The sequence below is a fragment of the Macrotis lagotis genome, chromosome 5 (genome assembly GCF_037893015.1).
Source record: "Macrotis lagotis isolate mMagLag1 chromosome 5, bilby.v1.9.chrom.fasta, whole genome shotgun sequence".
Lineage (NCBI taxonomy): Eukaryota > Metazoa > Chordata > Mammalia > Peramelemorphia > Peramelidae > Macrotis > Macrotis lagotis.
This window is the reverse complement of record NC_133662.1, coordinates 13360927-13384382: the sequence shown is the minus strand read 5'-3', so window position 1 is coordinate 13384382 and position 23456 is coordinate 13360927. Positions and strand designations below refer to the sequence as shown.

The following is a 23456-nucleotide window of genomic DNA, read 5'->3' as shown; positions in this document are numbered from 1 at the left end:
ATGACAATATTTTTTCTTATGGAAAATGAAAGAAACTGAATATAAATTGAGCCTGATCTTCCCAGTGGAAAAGCTTTTTCCTTGAAGGAAGTCAGATATTTTAAGAGTTTTATTTACTCTTACAAGTTACTAAGGGACTAGCTGGCCCTTTATGAGTGCTACTTCTAAGAATAAATGCATTTCTGAAAATCTATTGACAAAACAAATCTTTAAAAAAGGGAAACAGATTCTTCCACCAGCTTCCATATTTCTTGTTCCCACTTTCTGGATGAAAGACTAGACAAAGAGAAGGAAGATAGTTGGAGCTCTTCCCCAATGTTATTTCTCAAAACTAAGATGCAAAAAGGAACAGTGGGAGTCAGACTAGATTAAACTAAGATGCCTGATGGATCATGTAGTCCTTTAGCATCTGGAAAACACAAGTGTGGGAACAATGGAATGGGACTGGAGTCTGATTATTCAAGGTGTTAATCAATAAATCAAAACAATTTTAACATCCCTGGTGTAGCAAAAACTCAAGAGATGTGAGTAGTAATTACTTAGTAGGTAGCTTATCAGTATCTTGGAGGTCTAACAAAAAAGCATTTGGGATCAAAACTCAAGGACCTTCAGTATAGGGATAGGAAATTCAGTCTAGTCAATCAATTACAGGGATCCAAAACAGGAAAAGTATGGGATGTTTGAATGCCAAGGTCAGAACAGGACCCATAGAAAGATTTGATGTTAAACTGATCAGTTACTGAGCTGGGATCCTCATGTTCATCCTGCCTAGGAATAGGATTGTTTTCAGAATCAGAAGATAAAACTAAACCTATAGGAAAAAGCACCATCTGTAAAAGTCAGAGGATGTAGGGGCAGGAACAAGCCATTTAATTATTTCTTACCTCAGGGGAAGTATAATAGGGAATATATAGATATGCTTTACCCTTATTCCCCACCAACTGAAAGAAATGTCTATATAGGAGTGGCAGGCTGCATGAGTTTTTCCAGGAAATTTCAAAGAGATTATGGTACTTAAGTGAGGACAGTTCTCTCATCCAACCATAAGTCATTTGTTTTTTAATACCTTTCAAAGCAGCTAAGAGGTGTTTCTCTCCTTTTGGACAAGATCAATGGATTTTGCTCTGGGACTAAAGGGAGAAGACTACCTTTTCCTAGCATATGGTGCTGCATTTGCCCAAGCTGTGTTGCTGCTGGGAGAGATGACCAGAGAACTCAAGCTTCCTGAATGACATGACTAGGCAGTGTAACTCTGAATGCTAAAGATCTGTGAATGGAAAAATTCTTTTGTTTTCCCCCAACTTGGAGCAATTGACAATTGATCCTCTGGGAGACTTTATCCCAAGTACTGAGGTTAAAAAGGAGTGGTGATGAGAGTCTTGAATGGGATAAAGGGTTTACCCAAGTAAGTGTAGGGAAATAAACAGATGAAAATATTTTGTAGTACTAGATTTACCAGTATTTAGCAGTTGATTTAATAAAGGGAATGAGAAAGAGTGAAGAGTTAAAGATGAATTCTAGGAATGCAAATCTAAGTAACTGAAAGGACGGAGATGCCTTGACAGCACTGGGGGATACAAATAAAATGAATAAGCATATTTTTCAGCTGAGAGGTAAGTATACATATATACAAATGTGTACACTTAATATATGTCCATAGATATAGATATGCAAGTATGTATATAAGTATACAGAAAAGATATAAAGAAAATAAAGACAAATATGTATGATAAAGTTAAATACCACCAGGCAGATAAGGAGGGAGTACACTTACATTTGAGGAGAGCTAGAAAGACTTAACAGAGAAGATGATGATTGAATTGTTTCTGGAGAATGAGAGTGATTATTTGAGATGAAGATGAGGAGGAAAGGTATTGCAAGTCTGGAAGATGGCCTGTGCCAAATGTAAAGATATAATGATGGGGGTTGGTGATATTTGCCTTGTCCACCTCATAGGCTGTTTTGAAGATCAAAGGAAATGACCTATGTAAAGCACTTTGTATCCATAAAGTGCTATAAAATTATAAGTTAATATCAATTACTATTATATTATTAATTTATCAAATAAAAACCTAAGAAATAAATTGAAACCCCAAAGAGATGATGAGGATACTAAAACTCACTGTAGGAGGATCCACCAACATGGAAATCAGGTTTAAGCCTTCAGTGAATGGAATTTTCCGAATTCTCATCTCCCTTTCCCATTGTTCTTTTAACAAAAAGTTCCTGAAGATCTGATTGAAAGGCCCAAGATAGGATAGAAAACCAGTACATAGGAGCACATCTCCTACAAGTCTATGAAGAAAAATACATGAGGCTAAGTTGTACTATGTAGATTAAAGGAAACACAAAGCTATAGAATGAATGGTAAGTCATTCTCTAACAAAATCAGATATTCTAGGATACTGTTACATTCACAATTCAATTATATTTACTTATTTTAAATTTATATTAACTATAATTTTTATTTTACCTTCATTTCTGAATATATCCCTTCCCTGGTCAGCTTTCTAGGAATACATACCTTCTAAGAAAAAATTAAAAAAGAGATGCAATAAAGAAAAGAAAAGAGGAGCAGTTGAGCCAAGTTTATTAGCATATCAACTGAGTTATGAATGCTTCCTATATATTTAGTATTCCAAAGATATAATTTTTCTACTTTTCCAACGAAGGGAAGGAATTTACAGTTTTTTCAATTCTTTCTCAAGAACAAACAATTATCATAATTTGATTATATAGCTTGAGCTTTTTAAAGTTGTTATTCTTCCCATTTATTTTGTTGTAATTAATGTGTATACTGTTTTCAGGTTTTTCTTATCTTGATTTACTCACTTCATTCTGAAACAGTTCTTATGTCATCCTTCTGCTTTTCTGAATTTTTTAATATGCATAGTGCAAAACCATTACATCCATAACCACAATAAATCTTAAACCTAATAAACAATAAACCCAATCAATAAACATTTATTTTTTCACTCCTTTACCACTATTAATGTTCTGTTGTAACTATTTTCATTTACATTAGGTCTTTCTATCTTTGACCACTTTTGGGAGGATCTATGGGTTGGAAATGTTCAAAAGGTAAGGACATTTTAGCTTCTTGCTTAGCATAATTTCAAACTACTTTTCAGAATGATTAGATCAGTTCACAGCTCTGACAACAGTGTATTAGTGTGAGTATCTTTGCTCCGTTCCTTCAAAATTGACTTTCCATCTTATGAGATCTTTAATTAATTCACTAGGAGTGACAGGAAACTTCAGAAATGTTTTGCTAATTTTAAGTGACTTGGGAGCAATCTTTCAAATGGTTAATAGTTTTAAATAGTAAATAGTTTATTTTTTGAGAACTTCATTCATATCTTTTCATTCACTGAGGAATGATACATATACATTTATGCCAGTGCTTTATATTTTTATGTGTGTATGCATATACAAATAAATATATGTATATATGCACATACATATAAATGTGCATACACACATACATATATCTTTTTTATCAGACCCTTATCAGAGATATTTGACTTAATTTTTCCCAATTGACAGCTTCCCTTCTTTTATCCTAGTTGTATTAATTTTACAAGTTCAAGAGCTTTACCTATTTTAGCTATGCATTTTAGTTTTTGTGACTGTCTTCTCTCTCGTGTGGTTAGCCATATCCATGAAGTATACTTGATTTAGTTGCCTCCTATTTTTGTTATCTTTTCCATTAAGTGTAGATTCATTTTGAGCTAACTGTGGTAGATATTTTAAGATATGAGGCTTAAACTAATTTTTTTCCATATTCCTTTCAAGTCTTCCCAGAAATTCCTGTCAAATGATTTTCTCCAACAATTTATATTTTGAAGTTAAATGTAATTCAATTTAATAATCATTTGCTAAGTATCTTTTCTGTGCCAAGGTGTGTTGGGCTCTGAGAAAACAAAAATTGAATATGAAATAGTCTTTGTTTCAAGTAATTTACATTTTACTTTATCCTTCATACTTCTTTCAGGGCAGAAATTCTGTCCTAATCCTAATCTGTCCTAATGTTCAAATGTATAACACATTATTGATGTTCATAGGAGAATAGCTTGTTTCCATGGGCTGTTTCCTGCTCTAGACTATAGATTACTGTATGTCCTCTTCTACAAGTCATTCTTGATATATTAACAGTCTGTTTAGATAGTCTTCATGAGACAGATCTGGTTCAAGGAGAAAATTGGATACTCTATTTTTGTTATCCTTTCTCCTTGTCCTACTCTGCTCTGAAACTTTTTAGGTTCTTGATCTAGAATAAAAGTTGATAACCTTAAATCCACAAAGCCCCATTGATTTGATTTCAGGGAAATTCATGAACTTTGATGGGAAAAATAGAACACCTTTATTTTTATACATCTATAAATTTTTTTTTTCATTTTCTTCAATTATGAATGTAAAGAATTCTTAGAAGGGATCCATAGGCTCCATCAGATTGCCAAAGGGGTCCATGACTCAAAGAATATTAACAACCTCTGATCATCACTGACTCCTTTCACTCTTTTCCTTTCTCCTTTTCTCCTCTGTTCTCTGGAAACATCGCAATCTGTTAAGACTGATGCTTCCTCCCAGCACAAAGATCATCAGGGGCCAAAAGACCATTGGAAATAATCATCAATGTGGATATGTGACATTGCTAAAAGACCTAACTATGTAATGATTCATAAATAAGAAGAATAGTGTCTTCATGTGAACTGTTCACATGAACTGAGGCAAAGTTAAATTAATCAAAAAACTCCAAACAAATCTAAGGAGAAAAGCACATTATGAGAAAACTTATCTTATGTCTTACAAAGAGCTGTTTGTCTGATCCTTTGTCCCTACCAAAAAAGAGTAAGAATCAAAAATTTTACCTGTTAATCTGAGCTTTGAATTCTTTGCTTTGCTGAGTCCACCTGACTTTTTCTCCACTCAGCCCATCAATAAGAGCTGATGCTGCCTGCATTTTATTCCGGCATGATTCTGCATCATTCACCAAGTCCTAAATCCAGAAATAAATAAGGTCTTAAAGAAGTTTCAAATAGGTCTAATTAAACATCTATCAGAGTTCTTTTTTTACACAAAGTTCAAAAGGAATTCATCCAGAAAAATAGTTCTAAAGCTAAGCATTTCAGCTAACATCTTATGCACTGAATTCTGTCCTCTTCACTGACTAACATATTTTACATTACTTCCATGAAAATTCAAGAAAAGCAATTTAATGGAGAATCTGACATTCATACTATATTAGCAGTTTAACCTATTGTTTTAGTATTTTCAAAATTAGGTTTAAATGAATAAAATATATTTTTAACAAATTTATTCATATTTACTTTATAGACAAGTGACTAAAAATAAGGAATTTGAAATTTCTCTCTTAAAGACAATATACTTTTATTTAAAGAAATTAGTGTTTAAGATTCCAGTCTATGTGTCATAACCAATGAATGAGTTCATTTTACTATTATATACTTCCCTAAAAGACTTGTCACTTTGCTTTGAAACATTTTTTATTTAGGTTAAATGATAAATGCACCACTACTATTTTGGGGAGCAAGGCATTGGGGTTAAGTGACTTGCCCAAGGTCACACAGCTAAGTAAGTGTTAGTGTTTAAGGTCAAATTTGAACTCAGGTCTTCCTGACTCCAGGGCCCAGTGCTCTATCCACTTTGTCACCTAGCTGCCCCCCTCCTATTGTTACTCTTTGAACACCATTTCATTATGTGGCCCTACTCATAATTTTGCATATAAAGTTTAACTTACCATTTTCTCATTCATGGCTGCATCAAATTTTGCTTGTACTTTATCTAACTCAGCTTGCTTTTCATCTAGCAAAGCCTGAGCTTTCCCTAATTCACCATTAGCCACTACCAAACGTCCTTGTTGCTTTGCTAAATTAGCCTTACAAGGAAGAAAAGATGATTAGTATTATTGAATAGCTGTTAAGTTTTCAATATTCACTAGTATCTCTTAAAATAGATGTAATTATTAGGCAAGAGAGATCATTTAGTCCAACCCCTTCATTTTATAGAAAAAACTGATAAAGATATTTCCCAAGGTCAAGGTAAGGATAAGGACCAAGTTATTTTAATTTTAGCTTATAGCTCTTTCCAATGACACTATGCTGTCTCATCTATTTTATTAGTAATGGAACATTTAATGATCTTTAAGAATGCTTAAAATTTAATGAAGAATTAATGAATAGGGGATAATTTGTATATAAAACTATGTCTACATGTATTTTAAGCTTTTTTAAATTTGCAAATATAATTAAATACCTATTAGTTAAGGCATTGGGGGATACCAAAAAGATAATCAGCCCATAAACTTTAGGAGTAATAATCCAAGAATGGGATGAGACATGTAAATAAATGATTACAAAAAGTCAGAAATCAAACTCAATGACTTTTATATACAGTGCTCTACTCTTAGTTTGTCTCCCAAGAAAAGATCTCTTCCTAACATTAGGAGATTTGGTGCATGAGAAATGGGAAAAGGCAAAGTTTTTAACAACTATCTTGTGATAGCCCTAGTGATGGCTTAACCAAGCTTAAGCAAGTGATTTCTGGCTTGTACACAGAGTTCCCTGTAAGGCTAGGGAATCTTATGCTAACAAAGTGATGGTTATCAAAAACTTATTGCATTTACAAATAGACAGCTTATGACAGTGAGATATAATCTCCTATGTACAAATTTGGAATTTTTGCTTCTGAAGTAGGTTTTCACTAATAACTCCAAGATTTCCCTAAGAAGCTCCAAGATACAGAGACATATTAATCTACTGACATATTTTGACCAGAACTTCAACTGGATGCTACCTGTCAAAGACATCTATCAGTATAGCTAATTCTGCTTTTGAAATGCACTACAAGCTAGGAAGAATAACATAAATACACCTGTTCTCTATCTAGAAAGGCTGCATAAGGGAAATTATATTCTAAGTTATGATGCTTATGGTGCATGTTTATAGATGCTTAACTATACTCTGTATAATTTATAAACATTGTAAATTTTTCTATGTGCTATTCATCCAATCGCATATTATAGCTTGAAAATTAAACATACTTTATCCACTTGGTTTTTTATTTTGGTTCAGGTTTGAAATACTGTGAGCAGGGAATAGTATAAATCACATACTGCCCACTCCCCAAATGAAAAAATTTGCAATGTCTATAAATCACACATGGCAAACTTATATTAACAAAAGAAGAGTAAAAATACCTCACTCCTCCTCAAATGTCCCTTTGCCACTGGAAGAAAATAAAACCTAACATTGGATCTGACAACAATTGCTAATTCTCATATTGGTAATTAAATGATAGTGTTTCTTGAAGATTTCTTCTGGAATGTTGTTTTGTCTTTTTTGATTACCATATTTCCCAAAGCATAAGATGCAAATTTCAGGCTGAAATTTGAAAAAATTCTATTATATAAAGGTATTGAACTCATTTTATTCATCATAAAATTCATACAAGTTCTCATCACTGTCAAAACTCTGATCCATTAGCTCGTCCTCATCTGCATTTGATGATGAATCACTCTTAGGAAAGGCTCTGACTCTCCTGCCTGTGCCCTGGTCTGTGGTTGACCACTGTTGCGTGAACATATGCTGAGTCCATTCCATTCATGAACTTGAAGCACTAATTGTGTGTTCTTTTGAAATCAGTCACTTCTTTTTCATCAGCAATTCTTCTGACCTCATGCTGAACTATCTTTGTAGACACAGGAATCCCATTTACCCTTTGCTCTTCAATTCCCTCCCTAAATCAGGTCATTTGGGTGACTTGCTTCTGCCATGGTGTTTTCAGTAAGTTTCTTCTTCCTGCAGCCAGTCTTGTATTGTTTTCTCAGTTGGAGGAGGACCAAACTTATATTCAACAGCAAGATTTCCATTTACTTTTGGAAACTAGATCACTTTGAACTTGAATTCAGTACTGTATGAAAATCTTTTCTGAACCATTTCTGGACAGAACGAGTGACAAAACATAACGTGATATGCCAATAACAAATGCAAAACAATGTGCCCAAAGACAACAAGCATGAAAAAGTGGGAAATTCAAGTAAAAAAATCTACAACCACTGTGTAAGATGCTCCCAGTTTTTAGACCCCAAAATTTTCAAAAAAGGGTATGTCTTACACATGGGGAAATATGGTAATTACTCATCTTCCTCAACAGGCTAACTTGGACTCTCCCTAAGGTCAGTGACACTGCTTAGTTGAGATAATGCAAAGGAAGTAAAAAGGCTAAGAAAATATATGAGGCCACGAAAAAAGGAAAGTAGAATTTTTAATCAAAAGACATCTGCAACCAAGAATGTGTCTGTTCTTGTAAAGTGAGAGATAAAGGGGATTTATTTTACTGACCATCAATTTACTGGGGTGGCGGGAGAGCCCTTTACCTTCAAAGGCAACACTTCCTTGTTAATTCCAAAGAAAGTTGCCATAGCAAGTGTCCAAGATAGCAAACCAGCAACATTACCGCAGACCTTTTTACCATTCTCCAAAGTATAATCTTCCATGTTAAAATAAGGCTGTAACAGCTCCACAGTCTCTTCATTAATAGTATCCTTTGGGAATTGTTGGAGACTTGATAAGAATCCAGCCCCACTCATCAACTGCAAAAAGAGATTAGATTTCTGACTTAGGGGAAAACAGGACTTTTTCCCCCCTTTAGACTGTTAGTTTTTACTCTGAATGAAGAAATAAAAATTACACCCTCATTCTAAATAGATGGTTCAAGGATACTGTGTCAATGAACTCTGGCATTGATGGAAATGAACCCCAAGCTTGTGTCCCCATAGCACATGTTCCTAAAATCATAAGAAGCAGGGCTAAGGTGAAGGCTGGGGACAGAACAAGGCCTGGGAACCCAGAAAGCATGGGGGTAGAGCCCATCACTTCTACTAGTATATGCTCCTGCCCCCCCCCACAATATTCATAATCAGCTTTGGAAACCACTTGTAAACATTCCCTTTAATTTGAGATTGCTGGGTAACCATTGAACTATTCTTTGCAGAAGCAATGGAGATTCCAAAATGAGGATGGAAGTATAAAGAGAAGGCTAGTAGTTCCTGCCTAAGTTTGGACATCCATATTCTTTTTGCCTTCACCATGTTGTGAAAGGCCCAGTTCCATTGTTCACATTGAATTCTTTCAGTATGCCAGATAATTAAAGTCTGTACTAGAAGTACCTTATCTAAACAGTTCAGAACTTCAATTCCCAGGGAGTTTGTACATTTTACTCACTTTCATCGACTCTGCCCAGGATGGTTTGCAGCAAGGCTTTTCAGGATCCATTGTGACAGGGTCAATCTTCTTTTGAAATAATAACAGACAACAATCCATGATTCTCATAATAAGATGAGGAGGTTTTGCAAGCTTCCTAACTGTAGCAATGTCATTTGGTTTGATAGTCTATATTTGGAGTTTAAAAAGAATGAATACATTAATATCATTTCAAAGATTCTCTGAAGAGATTTTTATTAACTCTTGGTATCATAAAACTTGAAAGGACAATAGAGTGTGTACTTGGGCATTATCTTAGATATCTGTGGCCCCATTGATATGCATCTTCCTTTAGCACATTTTGCTCAGGTATTTGAACTAACCATGAATGACCATTCATTGATCAGTTAGCCTCAATGTGCAGTCAATGAGTTAGGTCAACATCTCATCAAGGAGTTCACCTTGTCAAGAGAATATTGTGCTTGTTTTTTTTTGGGGGGGGGGATGGGGTTAAGTGACTTGCCCAAAATCACAAAGCCAGTGAGTATCAAATGTCTGAGGCCATATTTGAACTCAGGTCCTCCTGAGTCCAGGACCACAGTACTAGGACCACATCTGCTCCCATGTCTTTTTAAAAAAATATCAGAATACTTGTCTCCCAAGTCGGGTAATAAATATCCAAGAAAACCTGGGCACACTGCCTTCTTTTTACCTGAACATCCTGACAATAGAACAGCTTGACAATAGAAAAAAAAATCTAACCAATTTTAAAAATCTACTGGAGTCTAAGAAATCTTCATGGTCAAGAAATAGCTAACCCAAATTCTTCATATGATAGTTTAATTCATTGTGTTTTTGTCCCTCTTTTCATGGAACTTTGATATATGAACATGAAAATAATAAGCTACATAAAATCAGGACCTTTTTGAAACTCAATTTGTAATCAAGAGAATTAGATGATTGGAAACACATTTTAAGCTTGGCAGTAAATCACCCTAGGAATTCAATTTTGTTTCTTGAATGAAAAAATCTCTTAGCTAACTTTGTGATGAGACTATCTTTTTAAATGGAGCTTCTGTTGAAGTTGACACATTTGCTTACATTCAGTGCTGCTTCTGCTTCTTCTAAAGCTGGCCTGGCTGCCTCTAGCTTGGTCTCAGCCTTTACTTTTTCACTATCAATTTCATCTACAATTTTTTGGGCTTTATCTTTCACCTCTTGAACTTCATTTTTCACTTTGGCTGATGCTTGGGCACTTATAGTGACTTCTGCTAGCACCTGTGAAATTGTGAAACATAAAAATAAATGGAAACCATGTGAAATAATACTGAGAGGGCTATTTACCTCTTATAGAAGACAGCTAGATCTAAAGAGGGATAATATCCTTGAGAAATAAGCTAAGAGTCTGACAATTTAATGAGAGATGGCTAAAGAGGCAAAGAAGAGGACAGAGATAATGATGAAAACTCTGAAGGAGAGGCCAGAGAGATCAGAAGAAAATCAGAAAAGGACAAGAAACTGTCTTGTTTGATATTTTTATCAGTGACTTGGATGAAGCTAAAGGCTTGAGAATCAAATGTGCTGATGGTGAAATTAGGGCATGTAATGATAGTCCACTGGACAATAGAATCAAGATGATTAAAGATCTCAATAAGCTAGAATTATGGACTCAAACCAATAAATACGAATTTATTTATTTATTTAATTCTTATTTTGGACAAATAATATTTTTAAAAATTACTAGAATATTCTTGTTTAAGAGTAAACATAATACCCCTCCCCCCCCAAAATATAGACCTACATGAGCAATAAAGTAAAGGGGAGAGAAAAAAATTAAAATTAAAAATAACAACAACAACAATAATAATAATAGTAATAGTAGGTATGTCCAAGGCACAGCATGGAGCACCAGCCCTGGAGCCAGGATCACCCGAGCCTAAATGCGGCCCCAGAAACACAACAAGCACCCATCTGTGTGACCCCGTGCAAGCCACCCCAACCCCATTGCCCTACAAAAACCAAAAAAGAAAAGACTCCAAATAAAATAAAATAGTAATAATAATAATAATAATAATAATAATAGGGGCAGTCAGGTGGCAGACAGATCACTGGCCCTTGAGCCAGGAGCACCTAGGTACAAATCCGGCCTCAATCGATCACCCAGCTGTGCGGCCCCAGGCAGACTACCCAGCCCCATTTGCCCTGCAACCCGCCCAAAATAATAATAATAAAAAATGTGCTTCAGTCTGTGTTCCAACACCACTAGCTCTGTTGCAGGTGGATCACATTCTTTATGATAAGTCCATCACAAAAGTTACTTCCATATTTTTCCACCATTGCCATTGCTGATTGCAACTCCCTCCATTCATACTTCTCTACTACCATGAACTATATTTTCTCTCTCCTTTCACTCTGTCTCTGCTGTAGGGTAGCTGAGTGGCGCAGCAGACAGATCCCCAATAAATAAGAATTTAAAAAGAGTAATATATTGTCCTTCAATTAGATTTTTAAAAAATCAACCACAGTCACACACACACACACACACACACACACACACACACACACACACACACACACACATATACACAAAGCCCTACCTTATCAGACCTAGTTTATCAGTTGGTCTAGCTCTAAAACCTTAAGACTTTTATTAGGCTAACACATAGATATGAAGTAGCAATATGGCAGGGCAAACACACCAGCTAATGTCATCTTAGTTTCCATTAAAAGGATTGTAATTTCTAAGATAAGGGAAGACAATAGTGTTAAAACACTTTGCACTGGTCAGAGCCCATATGGTACATCATACTATATTTGAGAAATTTTTAAAAGGGACAGTGCCAAACAGGGTCATTCAGAAGGAAATGTCCATTATAATGAAGGTATCTCAACCACATCAAAGAATGAATGGCTGAAACTACTAGGAAATGTTTAGCATAGAGAAAAGAGGGAGAGATACCATGAATGTCTTTATTTAATTTGTTTGTTTTCTAGTTTTTCTGATTAGGTGTCCAATTCATTGATATGCTTTTTTATATTTTATTGATAGAAGCAATTAGAGGTATAAATTTTTCCTAAGTACCACTTTGGCTGCATCCCATAAATTTTCTTTAATTAAACAACCAATAGCAAACTCTTTGACTTCTTGTTTTTTAGGATTAAATTATTTAATTTCCCATTTATTTTCATCTCTTTCCATTGTCCATTGTTGAATGCAATTTTTACTGCCTTATGATATGAATTACTATTTCTGCATTACTGAATTTACTATTTCTGCTTTTCTGCATTTGTTGTGAAAGTTTTATAGGATTCTTTCTGGCTGGTTGCAATAACTTCTCTTTGATCTGTAAACTCTGAAACTTAGATTATCTCTTCTGGATTTATTTTCTAGGTAAATTGTTTTTTCAATGAAAAATTTCACATTGTTTTCTATTAACTTTTTTGATTTTATCATATCCTAATGTTTCATCTAGTCACTAATTTCTACTTGTTCAATTCTAATTTTTAAGTTATTATTTTTTTCAGTAAGATTTTTATTTCCCTTTTCATTTGGTCAATTTTATTTTTTTAGGGAATTATTTTCCTTAGTAAATTTTTGTATTACCTTTTCCCATGCTATTGAATATTTTTTCACACTTCTCTTGCATTATTCTCATTTATTTTCCAATTTTTCTTCTACTTCTTTAATTTGCTTTTTAAAAATCCTTTTTAAGCTCTTTTAGAAAGTACCAAGGTTTGTGTGTGTGTGTGTGTGTGTGTGTGTGTGTGTGTGTGTGTGTGTGCTGGGATTCTGGGTTTTACTGTTGGCTTTTACTGGGCTTCAGGGATTAGCTCTTTGCTTTCTCTGGAGGGTAGGCCTCCCTTCTGACTTGTACTGGATAGGGTGGAGTCCTGATGGACACCCCCGGGGTATAGGGTTTAGTTACTGACCAGTTTCAGGGTGCCTGCTATTGTGTTGCTTAGGATAGTCTTTCTGGTGGATGGTCCCAGAGGGATGATCTTGACATTGGTTAAGTATGGGTGGGGTTTGTTGCTGGCTTGCTATGGAAATAAGAGCTCTTTCCTAGCATGCCCTGGAAGAGTAATTTTGCTGCTAATCTGGTTGAGGGGTAGGGTTCTGTTGCTGGGTTGCTATGGAAACAAGGTATCTGCTGATAATCCCAGGGGAAAAGTCTTGCTATTGGCCAGCCCTGGAGCATGATTTCAATACTGGTCAGCAATGAGGTCAAGGCCTCAGGTGGTTTGTGGTAGGTGCAGAGTCATGGAAGTGGGGTCTTGCTGTGCTACACAGACTCCTCACAGAGATTTCAGAAAGTGCAGCCTCCTGATCAGTGACCTCAGGCTTGGAGCCTGGCCAAGCCCTCCTTGCCCAAGGCTAGTTGATGCTGCCATTGTTCTTGGACCTCATGCCAGTGACAGACGTCTCTTGCTCAACTGGCAAACCACTTCCCTGCTCCTATATCAGTTCTGAAGTGATTTTCCAGATGTTTGGAGGGGAATTTGGGAAAGCTTCAGAGGGTTCTTTCCTCACTCCACCATCTTGGCACCAGAGGTGTCTTTTAATTATTAAAGGGCTATCATCTGGGAGAGGAATTATACTGTGCACAGCCAAATAATAAAACTAGGGCTAAAGGGTAGAAATAGTTTTTTCCTCATTACAAGAAGTTTCTAACCATTAGGCCTGTCTAGAAACAGAAGAGACTTTCTAGTGAAGTAGTAGTAAATTTCTTGTCACTCGAAGCATCTGGGCAGCTAATGGGATGTCACCTGCCTATCATGCAGGAGGCTGTAAATACCCTTCCAGCAAAGAGAAGGTGGGTTCTCAGGACCTTAGCCTCCATGCCTCTATTTAAGCCTTTCCACAAACCTTGGAGGAAGGAGGTACTACAAATATCACCTTTCCTCCTCCCCCACTCTCCCTTTCTGAATTCAGCTTGTGATTTATTGGACTATAGGAAGTTCCAAGCAAAAGATCTTTATCAATAGAGAAATTAGCAACTTCTCTGCAATTACTAACTTAATGGAGATGCTGAGGGGCTATGTGACTTGACCAGGGTTACAAAGGCATATGTATCAGATTTGGAAATGAAATTGAGTCTTCTGGTATCTAACACCAGCCTTCTTTTCACCAAGCTCTATTTCTCTTATCCAAATCTTGCAGATGAGGAAACTGAGTCAAAGAGATTAAATGATTTACTTAAAGTCATATAGAAATAAATGTTAAGGGCAGGATTGGAACCAACTAATCATTACTACATCTAACACACCATCCTTATTACATCCCTGTCAAATTCTATGATTTCATCTTTCAAAATCTCAGGTAATCAGGGCACCACATAGAAAAAGGAATTGTCAAATATGGCAGAGAATTCGGAGAAACGGAAAGCTAGAATAGGAGGGAATGAGAAACAAGATTTTAGGCTAAGCGAGGAATCTAAGATAGTCTTATTGGGCAGTGGAGACTATAGAAATACAAGAAAAAGAGCACGTAGATATAGTCCAGAGAAGAATATGGCATATTTAAGGTTACATACAAATGTAAATAAAAATTCTTAAATGGGACTTTACATTTAAACACATTTTTTTTTTATAAAAATCTGAATATTTTGGTTAGCAACATCGAAAGAATTATCTTGGTTACTCACTTCATCTGCCTTTACAGAAGCCACTGCTAATTCTTTCTCCTTTACTGCGAGATCCTGTGATAGTTGAGCAACAGATTCACTTGCCTCCATCAGCTTATTTAACCCTTGGAAAATGATAATTAGGCAATTTATCTACATATTCATATCTATATATCTACCTCCCATATCCCATTATATATGCAAATAATTATTGAATCTATGATTTATGAATAAAAATTTAAAGACCAAATTGAGTAGTGTTTAATGACAAGAAAGGATTAAAACTGAAGATCAAAGATATACCTCTTGTCAGATAATTGCTTCCGCCATTCTATTCTAGCTTATTCTCAAGTCAAGCGGTAGTATGACTATTCAAAAGAGAGACAGTGAACTAAGTCTTATCACAGAATACTAAATGAAATGCCTTCTGAAATACCAACATAAGCTCTCTGATTTTTAAGAGACCCATAGTCTCAAAATGTCCAATAATTTCTTATATTCATATTGCATAAATTATAGATATCTTGAAGGATAGGGTTTCTTATTTATTTCATTATTTCACAACTCCTCTCAGTGAATCCTCACCAATATATGGCCTCAAATTTTGGTTGGGTGATGTTTGTTTGATCATAAGTGAGTAGCTTTGGAGGGAGGATTTTTATAATTTAAGATTTCCAACATTATAAAAATGAACAATTTTGAAAGAGTTAAGAACTCTGATCAATACAATGACCAAACTGATTCTGGAGAAGTGAACATGAAGTACTATCCTCACTGAGCTTATATATATATATATATATATATATATATATATATATATATATATATATATATATATATATATATATATATATATATATAGTACAGAGTGAAATGTACATTTTGGGATATGAGTCAATGTGGCAATTTATTTTGCTTGATTCTGAAAAACAAGGATTTGGGAAGGAGGAGTCTTTGGGGGGGATGAGAGAAAAAATAAATGCTTATTATTAATTTCAAAAAATAAGATTAAAGTTCACAGATTTTATTCCATAAATAAATATTTTGCATTTAAAAAATAAGATTAAATTTATAAAAACAAATGATCACTCTTATTCATCTCTATCTACCTGTTTCCATTGTAATGTGTCTTTAGAATAGACTCTTTCATAAATCCTATGTTACTGCTCCTCAAAAGTAGGGATTACTTCCTTCCCTTCTTCCTTTTCTCCCTTCCTTCCTTCTCCTTTCTCTTTTTTTTGATCTGTGATCTTACAAGGTTGAAAATCATGGTAAACTGAGGCACAAATTTCTAAGCACATTTAATTTTCTGGTAAGGCTAGTGATGATCAATTAAAAGGAGTCTCTCAACTCCTAAGTTTGTAAAAAGATGACAAATATGGCTTACTAGCCTTCATATAGTTTCTAGAAGTACAAGAGAAGCAAGAACAAGAAGCATAACAATGTGACTTGTCACAAATTTTGAAGTATCATAGATGGTGGGAAGCAGTATGATTGAATGGAAGTCAGGAATGTAAGACTAATAACAACCCTTTCTTCCATCACCATTTATCTTGATTTTTTTGTCTTGCCATTGGACTTTGATCATTGTGGAAGGGAAAGTGAAGTTGATAACCTTTCACAACTCATCTCAATTAAATTCAATATTAATGCAAGAAAGCCCCTTGTGATGTTACTGGTTTTCTTCAAAAACAAAGAATGAAAAACAAACACCATTTTGCTGATATGAAAAGTTTACTGATTGTGTCTACCTGCATTGTTACTGAGTCAGAGGAAAACAGGAAAGAGGAAACAGTCTAGATTTTTCTGAAGGATAGCCAGTGTTGTAGAAATAACAGACCTACTGATGCCTACCTGGTCCTTGCAAGACCTGTTAATAAGAAAACAGCTCTCCCTTAATTATACATGCACAGCTAAGTTGTATAGAAAAAATATATTTCTTTGAATTAAGATGATTTATGGAAAAAAACTTAGCTCGGAGAGGAAAACATCCTCTGAGATTAATTCAGAGAAAAAGAAACATGGGTTAGGTTATTTTTTTAGGTTTTTGCAAGGAAAATGGTGTTAAGTGGCTTGCCCAAGGCCACATGGCTAGGTAATTATTAACTGTCTGAGGCCAGATTTGAACTCAGGTACTCTTGACTCCAGGGCTCTATCCACTGTGGCATCTAGCCACCCCAAGGTTTAGGTGATTTAAAAACATACTGATAATTTTACAGAATAGAATCAATTACAGCAAGGATTCAGAATCAATTTGATTTCCTCAGATTTCAAGTATTTAGCACATAGCAAGCATTTAAATGTTTGTTGAAACAGAGCTCTATTTTCTGTAATTTATGGTTCCATATGTGAATAATGTGATGCTGGCTGATAGAGCATCTGAGTTTTCTTGGTGTTAATTGTTAGATCAAAATTAGCACAAGTAGCAGAGACTCTTTGTTGCATGTCAGCTTCAGAAGTCTCATTGAGTGCACAGTCATCTGCAAACAGAAGATCTTGCACCAAAACTACCTCTATTTTGATCTTGGCTTGTAGCCTTTCCTATTTGAAGAATTTTTCATCAGTACAGAAGTTGACCTTGAAGTCATTTTCCTCCTCAGTAAAGGTGTTTGATAATATGGCTGAAAACATCATATTAAAAAGCATGGGAGCAAGGACCCATTCTTGTTTCATTCCATTGGTGATTGGAAAATCTCAAGAGCATTGTCCACTCTCCACAACCTGCGCACGTATGCTGTCATGGAATTGACGCACAATACCAATAAACTTCACTGGGCAACCAAATTTTGACATAATTTTCCATAAACTCTCATGACTGATGGTATCAAAGGCCTTGGTCAGATCTACAAATATTTTATACAGACCTCTTCTGTTCCTGGCATTTTTCCTGGAGTTGTTGGGTAGCAAACAGCATATCAACTGTTTCTGACCCTTTCTGAAGCCATGTTGGCTCTCAGGGAGGTGACCATCTTCCAGGTAAAGGATCAACCTATTAGGAAGGACTCTGACAAGAATCTTACCAGCAATGACTAAAAAAGAAATATCTATGTAATTGGAAAAAGACAATTTATTCACTTCTTTATATTGATGGATGATGGAGGCATCCTTGAATTCTTGGGGAATTACTTCTTCATGCCATAAACCCTAGAAAATTTCAGTCAGTTTTTGGATAAGCAATAGACCTTCCACCTTGTAGATCTCAGCTAGAATAGAATCAGTACCAGGTGCTTTGCCACTTGAAAGGAACCTAATGGCATTCAAAACCTCTTCTTCTGTTGGAATTTCAGTTAGAGACTAATTGACTTCAACTTGAGGTAAATGATCAATGACTTCTGTGTTGATTGATAGTCTGTGAAAAACACTCTAGAAGTGTTCATTCAGCCCATCTCTCTCTAGGATCATGTCCTTATTGTTAATCAATGTGGATCCATCAGTAGTTGAGTAGTTGAGATGCACCATAGGTCTTTGGCCCATAAATAGCCTTTAGGGCATCATAAAAGCATTTTGGTTTGTTATTGTCTGCATAAAACTGAATTTCATCTGCCTTCCTAGAAATGTATGAACTAACCAGTCTTGATGTTTGTGAATGTTCTGCCCAGGTGAACTAAAGCAGTGCTGTACACCAGATCTCTGAAAACTGCCCACTCTTTCTACTCCACTATTGCCAACTGTGAGTTGGCTCAATTTTCCCTCCAAGTTAGCAACAAACTAATCCTGGTCAGAGAGACACTCTAACCTTCTGACATTAATTTTTCTGGTAGTCATTTTGCCTTGGGGTTGCTGCTTGGGTTGGATGTGAATATTCAACTTAGCGAGGATGAGTCTGTGATCAGTCCAGAATTTTGCAACATACATTGCCTTTGTCACTCTCACATCCTGTCTCTCTCTTCTCACAATCACATAGTTTATTAGATGCCAGTGTTTTCTATGAGGGTGAATTCAGGAAGTTTTATTGCATTTAGGTAAATGGAAGACTGTGTTTGTGATGAGAAGGTCATGAAATGCCCAAGAATTCAGTAATAGGTGACCATTGCTGTTGCTGTTTCCAATGCCATTCCTCCCAAGGACTCCTTGCCTTATCTGGTAATTTGAGCCTACTTTATACTATATGCATTAAATTAGCTTAATTTAGTAGGAATTTATATATACATATTTACTTTGTTATTGTTTATATATAATGTATATATACGTGTGTGTGTGTGTGTGTGTGTGTGTGTGTATGTGTGTACTTTTTTGTTGTTGTTGGTGGTTTTGTAGTCAAACATAACACAAATATGGCTACTGGGGGAGATATTAAACAATGCAGTAAAATACTATGCTAAGGACTAAGTTCCCTAGAAGAGGTCCTTCCCCTTCTACTAAGAATACTCCCTATCACCAGAGGACATTTCTTGGGTAATGGAAAAGCAGAAAAGGAGACCCTTCTGTTATTACTGATATCAAGAATCAGAATGGTCACTAAGGTAAATTTACTAGGAAATGAAACTGTTTTATTCAACTATTAAAAATAACAACAACAATTTGTTCAAGTTGATTATATTTCTAGATTTTTATCTTTGTATTTTTAGGGTTTGTCATTTAAATGAGACTGATGTTAAAGTCATAATTTTTATAAATATTAGCAAAATTTTTCTATCTTTGAAAACAGTTCTTGAAAGATTTAATCAAATTAAATTCCACAAACATACTAGTTATTACTGAGCTCTAGCTTTCCTAATTGTTATGAAAAATAGTAAAAAATTGTTGTATGTTAAGGGTCAAATTGGTTTGATTTTATAATGAATATTACTTCTTTCCCTTTCTCATTTTGGATGATCCTTGTCCACTCCTTAGTTCTCTTCCTCAGGGGATCTTCTTTGTATGTTTAAGCCCTTTCTCTTGATCTGCAGACATCACTTGGGTAACCATAGCTCATATAGGCCTTCCATTGGTTTGTCTTTATTTTTGCCATATGACCAGTCCAATTCCTTTTCTGCCCCTATTAGCTTTTATGTCACATCTCAGGGCAATTCTTTGTTAGTAACACATAATTATGAACAAAACAACAAATAATGCCTTGATTTTTAACTTGTAAAACTTGTGAAAATTTAACAGAGGAGTCTAGCACATCCCGTACTCCTTATTTTCTCTCTGCTCAATTTTTCCTATTCTCCAAAGCTGATGATGATCATGTTATTTAACCCTTTCAATTAGAGAGATTTGAGTCTGATAGAATATAATCTTCCCAAGAGATTTTAATTCTTTCTTTAATCTTCAGTGTCTAGCACAGTATCTAGACACTTAGTTGGAGGTTAATAAATGCTTTCTAATTGACTGAATCAAATTAAATTAAAGTTGTGAATGAGCCAATGACAAGAAGAAGAATGGTAGGTAAATATTCAGCATGATGTATTTACTATCATAGAATTGAACAGAGACATAGCATAAAAGCTACTAAGGATATAATTAATATCATAATTATTATCATCTTCCCACTGTGCCTTATTATAGATACTCAGTAAACATCTGCTAGGTGTTAAAGGCAAATGTTGAACAGATGGCAAAATAACTGGTTAACAGATTGATTTATTTTCTACTTAGAACTTTCCTATAATCTGGACTCCTACAAGAAGATGAGAGAAGGAACTTTTATTCTATGCTGCTACCTATTCCATTAATAGTTTTGATCAGAGAATGGCATGAATTGTGCTAGGTTAGGAGGGAATGAGCTTAACTGGTTTGGTTTCACATATTACTTTTTGATATTTATATATTCCTACATATATATGCAGATATTTATTATCAGAGGGTTTTTTTAATAATTAGAGTCACAACTTTCAATATGATGGTCTTGCTCATCTCAGCAGTACAATAATCAAAGACAATTCTAAAGGACTTTGAATAGACAATACCATCCATATCCAGAGAAGAAACTATGGATTATGAATGCAGACAGAAGCTTATTATTTTCAATTTTTAAAACATTTTATCTTTTATGTTTTTCCCTCTGTTTTAATTTTTTGTTCTGATTCATTTATCACAACATTATTAATATGGAAATGTGTTTAACATAGTTATATATGTCTAACCTATATTTACTCTCTGAGGGGGGAGGGGGAAAGGAAGGGAAGAAAGGGAGAAAAATGCTAAACTGAAACCTTTACAAAAATGATTACTGAAAACTATCTTTTCATGTAGTAGGAAAACAAAAATTAATTTTTTAAAAAAGAAAGAAATGTTGATAATCTGAGTCAATGTCTATTCTTTAATTTGTTCCTCATTTTCTGATGTCAACAGATTGTTTAAATAGGGTAGTTGCCTTGAATATATATTATTTTTTCTTTCATTTAATTTGGTATTGTTTTTGATTGACTGCATATGAATGGTTAACTGGTTAACTTAGAAATAATTCTCATGTCAGTAACCATCTCCTATCTTTCAGAATATAAAAAATTCATTTTTTGCTGTTATTTGGGACTTTTCACATTCATGCCCATTGACTCATTTATAATTTTCCAACTGATAAATGAAACAAAGGATATAAAAGGCATTTTTTTCAAAGGAAGAAATCCAAGCTATCAATAGCTATTAAAAATGTTCTAAATCACTAATAGAGAGATGCAACTTAAAACAACTCTGAGGCTCTATCTTACAATACACATTTATTACTATGTTCCAGGTACTGGGCAAAAATCTGGAGATACCAAGAAAGATAAACCATTCTCTTCCCTCAAGAGGCTCATAATCTATTAGGGAGAAAATGTGAAAAAAATTCATACAGGGTCATTGGGAAATAATCCCAGAAAGGAGGCACTCATGGATACTAATATGAAGGAAGATTCAGAAAGGCTTCTTGTAGAAGGTGAGATTTTAGTTGAAACTTGAAGAAAATCAAGGAAGCCATGAGGTAGGAAAAAAGAAGAGGAGAATTCATGAATTCTACCAAATATTTAAGGAACAATTGGTTCCAATCTATATAAACTCTTTGGAAAAATAGGGGAAGACAGAACTCTGTCTAACTTTTTCTATGACACCAATATGGTGCTGATACCTAAACCAGAAAGGGTTAAAAGAAAGAAGGAAAATTATAGCCCTATTTCCTTGATAAATATAGATGCAAAAATCTTAGCAAAACAATTATCCTAGTGATAACTAGGATAATATATTTTGAACAAGTATGATTTTTTCCCAAGAATTCAGGGTTGGTTCAATATTAGGAAAACTGTTAGTATAATTAGTTATATCAACAACAAACCTATCAGAAATTATAAGATCATATCAATAGATGTTGAAAAAGCTTTTGACAAAATACAGCACCCATTCCTACTAAAAACACTAGGAAGTGTAGGAATAAATGGACTGTTTCTTAGAATAATAAGCAATATCTATCTGAAAACAATTAACAAGTATTATATTCAACAAGGACAGGCTAGAGGCATTCCCAATAAGATCAGGGGTGAAACAAGGATGTCCATTATCACCACTACTATTCAATATCATATTAGAAATGTTAGCTTCAGTAATTAGAGAAGGAAAAAGGAATTGAAGGAATTAGAATTGGGAAGGAAAAGCCAAAACTCTTACTCTTTGCAGAAGATATGATGGTATACCTAGAGAATCCCAAGAAATCATCCAAAAAACTACTGGAAACCATTAGCAATTTTAGCAAAGTTGCAGGATATAAAATAAACCCTCATAAATCCTCAACTTTTGACTAACAAGATACAGCAGGAAGAACTAGAAAGAGAAATCCTGTTCAAAGTAACCTCAGACAATATAAAATAGCTGGGACTCTATTTGTCAAGGCAGACTCAGAAACTTTTTGAAAATAATTACAAAACACTTCTCATACAAATTATGGGCAAACGTCAACTGCTTGTGGATAGGTCAAGCTAATGTAATAAAAATGACAATTCTACCAAAACTAAACTACCTGTTTAGTGTCCTACCAATCAAAATTCCACAAAATTACTTTAACAAGTTAGAAAGAGTTGTTAGTAAATTCATATGGAGAAATAAAAAGTTGAGAATTTCCAGGGATTCAATGAAAAAAAGTGCAAAAGAAGGTGGCTTAGCTCTACCTGATCTAAAATTACATTATAAAGCATCAGTCATAAAAACTGTCTGGTATTGACTAGGAAATAGAGTGGTGAACCAGTGGAATAGACTAGGCGCAATAGCAGGAAATGATTATAGCAATCTGGTGTTTGATAAATACAGAGAGTTCAGCAATTGGGGTAAAAACTCTCTCAGATAAAACTTCTGGGGAAAACTGGAAGTTAGTATGGAAGAAACTTAGATTAGACCAACACCTCACACTTTATACCAAGATAAGATCAAAATGGTTACAGGATTTAGACATAAAAAAACAATATCATAAGCAAACTAGAAGATCAAGGAGTAGTTTACCTGCCAGATCTATGGAAAGGGAAGCAGTTTATGTCTAAGGAAGAGATGGAGAACATCACCAAAAACAAACTATATGATTTCTATTACATTAAATTAAAAAGCTTTTGCACAGACAAAACCACTGCAATCAAGATCAAAATAAATGTAGCAAACTGGGAAACAATCTTTACAACTAATGTTTCTGTCAAAGGACTCATTTCTAAAATATACAGAGTACTGA

The 23456-nt window shown here is 34.6% G+C and overlaps 1 protein-coding gene across 1 annotated transcript in view; it reads right to left on the bottom strand.

Annotated features, from left to right (window-relative positions):
* LOC141489202 (dynein axonemal heavy chain 8-like) overlaps nt 1-23456 on the bottom strand; it is a 395310-nt gene that overhangs the window by 70650 nt on the left and 301204 nt on the right. Inside the window, 7 exon segments of the mRNA XM_074189981.1 lie at nt 2124-2295; nt 4872-4999; nt 5762-5899; nt 8399-8614; nt 9246-9413; nt 10326-10502; nt 14870-14973. Coding sequence (XP_074046082.1) covers nt 2124-2295; nt 4872-4999; nt 5762-5899; nt 8399-8614; nt 9246-9413; nt 10326-10502; nt 14870-14973 — 1103 coding nt within the window.